Source organism: Chiloscyllium punctatum, chromosome 48, assembly GCF_047496795.1.
Source record: "Chiloscyllium punctatum isolate Juve2018m chromosome 48, sChiPun1.3, whole genome shotgun sequence".
In the NCBI taxonomy this organism is placed as follows: domain Eukaryota; kingdom Metazoa; phylum Chordata; class Chondrichthyes; order Orectolobiformes; family Hemiscylliidae; genus Chiloscyllium; species Chiloscyllium punctatum.
The window spans coordinates 57,295,048-57,307,061 of NC_092786.1; the positions used below are offsets into that span (position 1 = coordinate 57,295,048).

The 12,014-nt window shown below is 41.0% G+C and overlaps 1 protein-coding gene across 5 annotated transcripts in view; it reads right to left on the reverse strand.

Annotated features, from left to right (window-relative positions):
• morf4l1 (mortality factor 4 like 1) overlaps positions 1–12,014 on the reverse strand; it is a 58,660-nt gene that overhangs the window by 22,372 nt on the left and 24,274 nt on the right. For 4 of the 5 annotated variants that reach the window (XM_072565325.1, XM_072565329.1, XM_072565327.1 and 1 more), the window contains 3 exons: positions 4,760–4,840; positions 4,152–4,177; positions 2,111–2,199 (listed from right to left, as the gene is read on the reverse strand). In XM_072565325.1, the coding sequence (XP_072421426.1) occupies positions 2,111–2,199; positions 4,152–4,177; positions 4,760–4,840 (196 nt within the window). The remainder of the gene's footprint in view (positions 1–2,110; positions 2,200–4,151; positions 4,178–4,759; positions 4,841–12,014) is intronic. The other variant, XM_072565326.1, reaches the window with a different exon arrangement.

Here is a 12,014-nt window from a genome sequence, read left to right on the forward strand (position 1 = left end):
AATGTAATTAGAACTGAACAGAAAGTGATATGAAGCAGTAATGAAAATTGCTGAAGGGAAGTTGTTGAAGCTTTTTGTCAAACATGCATCATGACTGACACAAGAACACCAAATTAAGGGAACAATTATTTATACTGCATGAGAAAAAGGCATGAATTAGTTGGCAAGTTGTGTCTGATTGGTATGTCCCCATGGCAAAGACTTGACCAGGGAACTGTGGCCTCCCAACATGTTCTTTCTACTTACAAAGGACAGTGCCCACACACATACATGCAACCTTAGCAAGCATAGGATAAAAAAACTTCGACAATGTCTTTTTCCGCTAAACACTCAAGTTCCACACAACTATGTGACTGTACATGATGAAAACTAGCAGGTAATCAAATGATACCTACCAAGAACTATGTTATCGAGACTGGAGGGTTTGAGTTATAAGGAGAAGCTGGGATAGAGGAAGAGGCAGGGGCGGGTACAATGACAACATTTAAAAGATATTTGGACAGGTAGGCGTGTAGGAAAGATTTAGAAGGATAACAGCCAAACGTGGACAAGTGGGACTGGGTCAGTTTAGGAAATCTGGTTAGCACGGACGAATTGAGCTGAACGGTCTGTTTCCATGCTGTATTACTCTATTGACTGTAGCTGTAAATAAAAGTCACAATTCAACAAGATCAACTGGTGTTTCTTTGTTGTCAAACCTAAGAAAAATTCAAAATTGTTAAGTACCATTTTTATTCCATCCATGAGGAAATGTCACTTTGTCCCATTTTCTTTTCCCTCCACTCATGAAAGCTGATTTTACCATGGGTTCTATGCCATGGATGCCAATATTCAAAGGGTAATTGAGACCAGAAACATGCCACTATTTAGTAGACCAAAGTGTCCATTGGGCTTCACAACTCAGATCTGAGTAGTAGTAGTTAAATCAAATCAATGGATTTGACAGGGAAGGAATTTCTCTGAATATTTAAGTAACTGTCAAGATGATGATATTCTGGAGTAGATGGGATTTTGTTTTGCAATGTTTCAAAACCTTTCAAACAGTGTTGATTGAGATAGCTTGGTTTGTTTCACTTCATTTTCCTTTCTTTTGCATAATAAATTTGATTTATTGTTGAAACCAAATTTGCAGACTTGCGTGCTCATGTTTCAGCAAAAGGCTACCACGTTAAACAAAAATATTATCTATCAAGCCAGATTTCAAGCATCTAACCTGTCCAATTGGCTGAGATCATAACGATAGGAATAGAACTGTTGGCAAGGCCAGCGTTTAATACCCATTCATAACTGAGCTTGAGAAGGCGAGTGACCATGCCAGCAAGAATCTCCGGATAGCAAATCAAACCAGAAATACTGGCCAGGCTTTTGATGTCCCCAGTACAGATACTCAGTCAGAACAAATTACTGCAGATGACAGAAACTGTACTGAAAAACAACAAACTCCTGAAGAAGGGCTTGTGCCCGAAACATCGATTCTCCTGCTCCTTGGATGCTAGCTGATCTGCTGTGCTTTTCCAGCAACACACACACAACTGAAAACAAATGCTGGAGATCACAGCGGGTCAGGCAGCATCCATGGAAAAAGCAAGGTAACTAAGTCTAGACGACTCTTCAGTTATCCAGACTCAAACGGATACTCAGAGCCCCAAGTGTAGCATCAAAACCTGCCAATTTAAATACTTTAATTACTGTTTTGGCTCATCCGTTCATCACTCGCAGAATGAATCGAAGACATTCTGCTCCATGTGGATTAACAATCTAATTCACTATGGAGCTAAAAGTGGCATTATATACTCAAACTGAGGGAGAGAAATTGGACCCATTTCCTAATGGAGTAATAACCATTATGAAGTAACACTTTGAAAGAATGTGTGTTAGTATCCAGAGCTCAAATACACAGGCGTTTAAAAATTATGTTTCAAAACATTGCACAATAGAAGCTCTCTTCATCGACAGTTACTGAAATCTACTCGTAATATCTTTGTTAGTTGTAATCCCAAGCATTTCAGATCATTTACAGATTCAATTTATGTTGACTTAAATTTTGGTTTTATTACTGGTTATTAAACACACATTCAGTTGCTGTGTTACATTCTAGTGAACTACATACACTTTCCATTGTGGGGTCCACTCTTGCCCTTTTCTTCCTGGGTGGCTGTGGTGTTTCACTAGTGCTACTTCCATCACCAGCTGTGGGAGCTGATAAAAGACCAAATTAGTTACTCACAGCGAAGCTAATTGACTGCTCTTACATACATTCAACCATCAGCTGAGGCACTGACTTAAAGACCTCAAATAACTGACTACTAGAATATATTCAATATACAGATTGGTGGCAGAACTGAGGAGAGTGGAAGAAATATTTAGGATTTGTCTTGCTTTGTTTAATAGTGCTGCATCACATCAAACATTACCTGGATTTTTAAAATGTTATTGACGCATCATAAGTGACACTCATCTGTGTTTGTTCCTGTTCAAGATGCACAGTCAGTCCTGACTGTCCTTTATTAACAGGAGTTTGCATCAGTCAAGCGGTCAAAAGACAAAGCGGTCAAATTTCAAACCGATCAAATTTTTATCAGGTCACTATATATTTTGCCAAATTCTCCAATGCTAAGCCAAGCCATTTACAGAATCTCAAGAAATTAAAGCACAGGATGCAGCCATTTGGCCTGCTATGCCAGTACAGGTTCTTTGAAAGCAGTTATTCTTAGCCCACATTTCTGTTTTTCATCCATAATCCTTTAAAGTCTTCAAGCCTATTTACTTGTTCACCATCCTTTTAAAAATTATTTCCATTACTTTTGCAGGGTCAACATTCCAAATCAAACAATTCTGGTGAAAACAATCCTTCTTAGGTCTTTTACCATGAATTTAAAATTCATGATCTCTAATTATTGACCAATGTAGAGAAAACATGCCCTACCAAAACCCAAGAGAACTCAGATGATCCTTCCATAAGCTTTTAAGGAAAAAAAAACGAGAGTTTTCCACTTGGGTTACAGTACTACCAATGTAAAACATACAAAGTCACCCTACGATTACCACCAACAGGCCTACATCCAACTGGTCCGCATCCGGCTAATATATTGCTTTTCTCTCTCCACATTGAGCTGAGTGATAAGTACAGAAGAAAACACTTGAATGCTCTTCATATTTCATGAAATATTTCACAGTTCTACCATAACATTGCAATAAATTCTAATCGGCACCACCTGCCTGAGCCTGCCTCCAGTGCATAACCCACAGCTTAAACCCTGCACCCCCTTCCCATTATCCTGCACCTACCCCCGCCGCTCACCCAAGCCCTGCTCCTCTTGACACCTTCCCAAATATTCACCCCCCCCCCCCCCCCCCAACTGCTCTGTCTCTCTAGCCCACCTCCTCCTTTGCAGTCAACATACCTCCTTCCATATTTGTTCACACATGTGTGAGCAAGGTGAAAGACTGAAAATGAATGAAATTCCCTGAACCAAAAGTCAGAATTCCACCAAAGGTGTAAATTTGTTATTCCTAAACATACCTCAACGAGTACATTTTAAACAAATATCAATCATAGGATATGGGTATCACAAGCAAGGCTAACATTTACTGCACATTGCCTACTGGTTCTCAAAGCTGTACAAGCAGGCTACTCTAGAAATAGCAAGTAAGACCCTCTGACAACAGGTAGGCAATTTCTGAGACAACTAAGGGGATAAGTATTCCTGAGGGATACAGTTTGGGGCGGCACGGTGGCTCAGTAGTTAGCACTGCTGCCTCATAGTGCCAGAGACCTGGGTTCAATTCCCAGCCTCTGGCAAGAGTGTGTGTGTGTGTGTGCGCGTGTGCATGTGGAGTTTGCACATTCTCCCAGTGTCTGCATGAATTTCCTCCGGGTGCTCCGGTTTCCTCCCACAGTCCAAAGAAGAACAGATTAAGTGAATTGGCCATGCTAAATTGCCCGTAGTGTTAGGTGGATTCGTCAGGGGTAAATAAAGGGGGATGGGTTTCTCTTCGGAGGGTCGATGTGGACTTGTTGGGCCGAAGGGCCTGTTTCCACACTGTAGGTAATCTAATCTTGTACAGAGATAACCGATTTCTGCAGCTGCTTGAAGGTTGCATTCAGTAATAAAAGATCTGAACCAAAGATAAGTTTTAAGGATACTTACCTTTCTGTTTATTCTTCTTTGTTTTTCTGAAAGAGAGAAAAACCTTTACAAACGAGTATCAAATGCATTTTTTAAAAAAGCATGTCAATGGGAAAATAACAAATTATTGCCGTATCAACTTCATTGCTGCCACTGACTGAACTGGACAGGCCCAGAATCTTATTCAGGGAATATATACAAAAAAAATTAGTTTATGCTTCCAAGACAACATAGAATTTTGTTTTAATTCATAGTCATGCTGCACAGATGGCTCGCCACCTGATTTTTTTTTTAAAAAAGGTGAACAAAGGAAAGAAGAGTTACATTCCGACAACAAACAATTCTTCTTTGCTACTCATTCTCCATGGTAACTCCAGTTTCACATATCATGGGTTGATTCTCTGGCTTGATGGTAATGGCTCAGCAAGGCATATGCCAAATTATGAGGTCAGAGATTGCAGTTGAAAACAGTTCTGCCATTAACTCTTCGTATTTTGTGAATCAGGGGTTTGAAAAGGACAATAAATCCAACTTCGTGGAAAAGCTAACTGAACCGCGTTAAAATTAGTTTCAAAAAATTGGAACACACTTGAAAAGTTATCACGAGATTCAGTACTCATGTTACTTACATTTCAACATTCTTCTGTTGCATGGTGGAAGCCTTCTTGGCTGGTGCAGCGCCCCTCATCTTGCCCTCTGCCCATTGCTCTCTTGAGATAAATAAATTAACAGAAAATAAAATAATTACTAACAGAAAAAGGGAACACTTCTCAAACAGTATTAGAGTCATGGAGATGCACAGCATGGAAACAGACCTTTCAGTCTAACCCGTCCATGCCAACCAGATATCCCAACCCAACCTCTTCCCACCAGCCAGCACCCAGCCCATATCCCTCCAAACCCTTCCTGTTCGTATACCCATCCAAATGCCTCTTAAATGTTGTAATTGTACCAGCCTCCACCACTTCCTCTTGCAGCTCATTCCATACACGTACCACCCTCTGTGTGAAAACGTTGCTACTCAGGTCTCTTTTATATCTTTCCCCTCTCACCCTAAACCTCTAGTTCTAGACTCCCCCACCCCAGGGAAAAGACTTTGCCTATTTACCCTCTCCATGCCTCTCATAATTTTGTAAACCTCTTTAAGGTCACCCTATAAAATTAACTTAGATTGCAATAATAGGGATTGCAAGCAAATATTCTTTATCAAAACTTGTGTTTGCACTTAGCATAGAAACTATCTTTGTGAACTTGTCACTAAATTATATACTCTGACTATAAAGTGATTATCAGGTGGATACAAGGATCCCAGTACCTCTTCAGAGATGATTAGGTGTCTTTCCCAGTGTCTTACCGAAACCTGTATTTTAATCATCACTAAAATTCTGGTCGTTGCAAACTGTGTAAATTGGTGGCTACAACTCCTTACATTGGAAGCATTTCCTAGAGGTTGCAAGCTCCATCTCTTGAGATTGTGCCCCACAGTGGCACTGAGGCCCAGGTTATGCCCTTGCCATTTCTCATGTCTGAGGCACAGTAGGAGGTGAGCAATGAAGGTGATGGCACTTGTGTGTGTTGGTGGTGATGGAAAGGCTTCATAAACATCTTCTTGAAGTCTCAAACCCAAATCATTAGCCGGAGGCCTTCAATGAATCAACTAGCATAGCAGAATGCACCTTCATTTTGACACAGGCCATGAGCTGATAGATGACAGTACAAGAGATATCGTGCAAAAGGACACATACATGTTAAACTAGGCAGCAAGACATCACCTTCATGAAATCATCCTGGGAAAGACATTATGTTTGAAATAATAATCACTCAAACCTCGAGGTCTATGTTCTAGGCACAGCTATCATCTGTTGCTTAATTCATAATCTATCTTCTTCATACAGTCAAAAGTGGGAACGTTCATTAATATTGCACAATGTTTAGCACAGGCTATCTTCAGATACTGAAGCAGTCCGTATCACCCAGACTTGGCCAGATACGTGGCAAGTAATATTCATGCCAAAGAAGTGCCAGTGACCACCTCAGCCACCTGGAGACAGTAAGGACTGCAGATGCTGGAAGCCAGAGTCAATAGATGTGAAGCTGGAAAAGCACAGCAGGTCAAACAGCATCATTAGAGCAAGAACGTCAACATTTCAGGCCAAAACCCTTGTAAGGACTTTCCTGCTCCTTAGATGCTGCCAGAACCTAGCCATCACCCCTTAATACTCAACGGTATTACCATCAAAAGAATCCTTCAACAATAACTTTGGGTTACCATTGACCAGAAACTGAAAGACCTACATAATAACGTGCTTACTAATACAGCTCAGAGACTGAGAATACTGAGGCACGTAACTCACCTTTTGCCTCCCCCAAGACTGTCTACCATCTACAAGGCACAAGTCTGGAGTTTGATTGAATAATCCCTACTTGCCTGGATGAGTACAGGTCAAGTGGCTTGGCAGCATCCATGAGAAAGCAACCTTGATTAAGTGGCCTCCCCATTAACTACCTTCAATATTTATTCTCTCTCCAACGGCATTCAGTAACAGCAGTGTACACCACTTACAAGATGCAAAGCAGCAATTCCCCAAGGATCTTATTACAGCATCTTTCAAATTTGCAGCTTCCAACATGGAGGAGGACCAGGGCAGCGAATGCAAGGTAACACATGCAAGTTCCCCTCTAAGCCATACACCATCTTGGACGTGCAATGTCAAGCCTTTTTAATCACTAGGTTCAAAATCTTAGAACTCTCTCCCTCAGTGATTTCAGGAGGTAGTTCACCACCACCCTAAGGGCAGTCAGCAAGAGGCTATAAATGATGCCTTAGCTAGTGACATCCACACCTGGCAAACAAAATAAAATATAAAAAACGTTCTTACAAAGTTCAGTTTTTTAACATTTATAGCTATTACATATTGACATCAATATGTCACCTTTAATAATCATACATATTATTACTACAGTGGCTTATTGCTTTTTTGTTGGCCACTGCAGTCACATTAATTTTTAAATGTTAAATGGGGTCATATTGAAAGTACTGTAGTACAGTACTAAATAGGTGAAAGTTACTGTGCACTCAAAAATAAGGAGAATGTGTAACTTCAAAATGGGACTGTGATCTAGGCAGCTGGGTTCAATTAGCTTTAACTTGGCTTTATCTGAAGATAGTATTTGTCCTTCCCTCTCCAAATGCTACAGTACAGAATATTGTTTAGAAATACTGTTCAACTCTTCTATATGTAGTGCATATTTTAGACTGTCATGATTGTGACAGTCATTCATGCAGACGCCCACTTCTACAACACTCGGTACATAGAGTAGCAGTGATGGTCCTAGAGGGAAATTCGCTGTCTAGAGAGGGAGTGTGGCACTCAGTAATTTCAAATTACAGCAAGACTTTTCTCATTTTTGATTGAACAAGTGCCTAAAATTTCACTTCAAATGGGAGAATGAAAACATCAACTAGATAACTAAAGCGTGGAAATACCCAGCTTTGGGGACACCCAATTCCTGAAACCATGACTGTTTTGTCTAATTATTGAGAGGCTGTTTTTTTTTAAGTTAGAAGAGAAACTTCAAGGTGCAACTTCGAAATTTCAGCAGAAACTGGAGTACCTGCCACAGGTATAATAGGGAATTGCAAAATAGGGGATACGGTTACAGAATAAAGGAGGCTTTGATTTAAAACTGAGACACAAAGGAATTTTCTTTATCCAAGGGTTGAGACACAATCTGGAGTTCTCTGGCCCAGAGATATGGAGGATAGATCTCTAAAAATATTTAAAGGAAAGGTAACAAAGAGACCTTGAAGTGCAGGTGCATTCTTCCTTGAAAGTGGAGTTGCAGGTAGATAGAAGGCGACATTTAGTATGCTTACCTTTATTGGTCAGTGCACTGAGTATAGGAGTTGGGAGGTCATGTTGTGGCTGTACAAGACATTGGTTAGGCTATTTTTGGAATATTGTGTGCAATTCTAGTCTCCCTCCTATAAGGAGGAGGTTATGAAACTTGAAAGGGTTCAGAAAAGATTTACAAGAATGTTTTAAGGTTTGGAGCATTTGAGTTAAAGGGAGAGGCTGTTTTCCCTGGAGCGTCGGAGGCTAAGGTGTGTCCTTACCTAAGGGGCAACTTTTTTACGCAGAGGATGCTGCGTGTATGGAATGAGCTGCCAGAGGAAGTGGAGGCGGCTGGTACGATTACAGCATTTAAAAGGCATCTGGATGGGTACATGAATAGGAAGGGTTTAGAGAGATATTAGCCAAGTGCTGGCAAATGGGACTAGATTAGGTTAGGATATCTGGTCAGTATGACAAGTTGAACTGAAGGGTCTGTTTCCATGCTGTACATCTCCACAACTCTAGATTAAGTTTTTAAAATAGAGGAGCTGAGAGCCATGACACGAAAATAGAGTTGAAGCCTGGGGAAGATCAACCATGATTTTATGGAATGGTAGAACAAGCTTGAGAGGATGCTAGCCCTACTCTTATTTATGTTATGGAGTTAGCCTGATTTAAGTTGTGGGAAGGTATTCGAATTGATCACTAAGGAAGTTTCTGCTGGACAGTTAAAAAAACAAGGTATCAAGGTATTCAGGAAGACCTATCAGTATTCCACAGACCCCACCACCAGAGATATATTTCACTCCCCACCCCATCAGCATTCCGCTGAGACTATTCCCTCTGCGACTCCCCCTTTCGGTCCACACTCCCCACCAACTCACCCTTCCCTTGCTGCTGCACTAAGTGTAAAACTTGGGCCCACACCTTCCCCTTCACTTGCATCCAATGCCCCTAAGGATCCTGCCACATCCAGCAGATATTTTCCTGCACACCCAAATACCTCATCTACTGTATCCGTTGCTCTCGATTTGGTCTCCTCTACATTGGGGAGATAGGATGCCAACTCATGGAATGTTTCAGGAAGCATCTCCCCCTTCCGGTCCACCAAGGACATGCAAGTCCTGGGCCGTCTCCACCGCCAAACTCTAGCTACCCAATGCCTGGAAGAGGAACATCTCATCTTCTGCCTTGGAATCCTCCAACCACATGGCAATGAGAATGCAGATTTTGGAACTGTTATCGATTGGCGAAACAAGCTCAAGGATCTGAAAGACCTAATTTTCTTTCTTATTTATATATTCACCAGTTTCCTCATCTCCCTTCCCCCCCACTTTATCCCAGATCCAACCCTCGAACTCTGCACCACCCTCTTGAACGGTCCCCCATATCCATCTTCCTGTCCGCTCCACCCTGCCCACCAACTTATCACCATCACCCCCCCCACCTACTTCCAACTATCGCCTTCCAGCTACCTTCCCCCACAGCTCATCCCCACTCTCATTTTTCTCTCAGCCCTCTTCTCCGCTCCACATTCCTGATGAAGAGCTTATGCCCAAAATGTGGATTCTCCTGTACCTTAGATGGTGCCAGATCAGCAATGCTTTTCCAGCACCACACTTTCCGACTCTGGTCTCTAGCATCTGCAGTCCTCAATTTCTCGTATTCAGGAAGGATCAGCAGTTTCAATTTATCGGACCATTTTGAAGAGTAAGATGCACAGCGAGTAAAGGTCAGCCTAGAGACATGTTGCACTTGTATTTTCAGAAGGCACTGGATAAGATGCCTCATCAAAAGATTGTGAAAAATAAAAATTCATGGTGTAGGGGGTAACATACCAGCTTGGAAGGATGACAACTAGCTGGCAGAAAATATATTAAATATATATTTTATGGATTGGCAGCATCGACAAGTGGGGCTTCACAGGAGGCTCCCAAGCACTGAGGATGTCACCTAGACAGGGGACGAAACGTTTGCAAGACAAATTCCCAGCTCGGCGAACAGAACCACAACAATAAACATTTTATATCAATTACTGAGAGGTGAGTGAAAAAGTAGTAATTAAATTCGTGAACATCACAAATATAGGTAAGGTTGCTTATTATTAAGAGGACATAATGAGGATGCAAAGTCATTTACATAGGTTGAATGCAAGCAAAAATCTGACTAATGGAGTATAATGTGGATAAATGTGAATCAATTACTTTTTGGCAGAAAGAATTAAAAAAGCAATATTTAAACGGAGAACAGCTGTAGAGGGATCCAGGTTTTGTAGAACATGAGTCATAAAAAGTTAGTGTGCAACCACAGTCCATACAACATGTATACACTAATGAGATCATACCATTTATTCCAAGAACAACTGAACATCAAAGAAAGGATGGTAAACTTTAGCCTTGGAATTGGTCTCAAATACTGTGTGCAGTTTTGGTCTCCTTATTTAAAGGAGGACGTAAACGCATTGGTGGCCAGCTCAGAGGTGGTTTACTCGATTAATATCTGGAATAAGTTAATTGCTTTATGCTGGGACAGGTCAGGCTTTTCTCCGATAAGTTTAGGAGAGGGGGGTGACTTAACTAAAGTGTACAAGATCATTAATTGTTTTGACAAGGTGAACATAAAAGGATAATTCTGCTTTTAAATAGCTACCAAGCACCTATTCATTCCAATCCCATTTTCCAGCACTTGGTCTGTAGTTTTGTAACCCATCTAAATACTTCATCTATATACTTCTTATTGTGACGATCCCTGCCTCTTACACCCTTTCAATTCAGACGGTTGCAAGACTTTGGAACACACTGCCTCAGAAGACATGTGAAGCTGGGCCAGTAAATATTTTAAAGGGAGCTATAGATAGATTTTTTCAGGCAAGGAACTCAACAGTTATTGATGGAGAGAGAGAATGCGGATTGGCGTAGCATGTTCAAGAGGCTGAAAGACCTAACTTTCCTCCTTATTTATATATTCACATGAGGGGAAGCAGCAAGATATTCTCAGTGTGATGCAAGATTAGAAAGCTAGCCAGATGGACTAGCAGGCTGTAGACACATTTATGCTCAACAGCTAAATACCATACAATATTACAGGCCATCTTAATAGGACCAGGGTTGGTCTTCAAGAATGGAGAAATAATTCTGTGGCAAAAACTGTACAACTTAACATAACAAGCAATCACCTCAAATAATTAGGTCAATAATTAGGAATAATTTGGAGTTCTGTTATACTACTCTAGTGTCAGCCTTGGCTCAGTCACAAACACACTCACCCCCAGGGGTGGGGAAGAAACAGGAGCAAAAAGCCTTTCACCCACTCAAAAGGTCCAAGTGCATAGTACTTCCAAGCACAGTACTGAAACGTATCAAAACTGTCAATCTCTGTTGCACTGCCATGGCAACTCCCTGACCAATCAGAATTTAATCATCGAATTAAGACAATTAACATTTCTGCTGAATCTCCATACCAACCATGGACTAACCAGAGAACAGCCTCTGATTTATATTAATTGCGGCGTGCATTCCAATAATTTTGGTACAACAGTCTTGAATGCAATAGGAAAAGTTTCAACTTAGAGAATGAGTTTTAGAGCATGGAAAGAGACCCTTCAGTCCATCACATCCATGTCAGCCACCAAGCACCTTATCCACTCCAATCAGTTTTTCTAGCACCTGGTCTGTAAGTTTGTATCCCATGGTGCTTCAAGCAATTATCTAGATACTTCTTGTTGTGATGGTTTCTGCCTCAAATGCCCTTTCATGCAGAATTCATGGCTCGTGTTTGCAATTTTTAAATACTGAGGAAGCGGGATACTATCTTTCAGAAGAAAGATCAAGCAGATCGTTCACTTAGGCAGGTGTGAATGTGAAAGATCCCATGACTCGTGATCAATAATCAGCACAACTAAAGTGAACTGGCTTCTAATTTATCTCATTGACACATTTCCAATAATGAAGTGCAGCACCTCAAGAGGGCTGTAAAAGGCTTTAAAATGAAGCAGGTACAATTTTACAGCATCATTCACTCTCGAGACATTTAAAGATGCTGCATATTC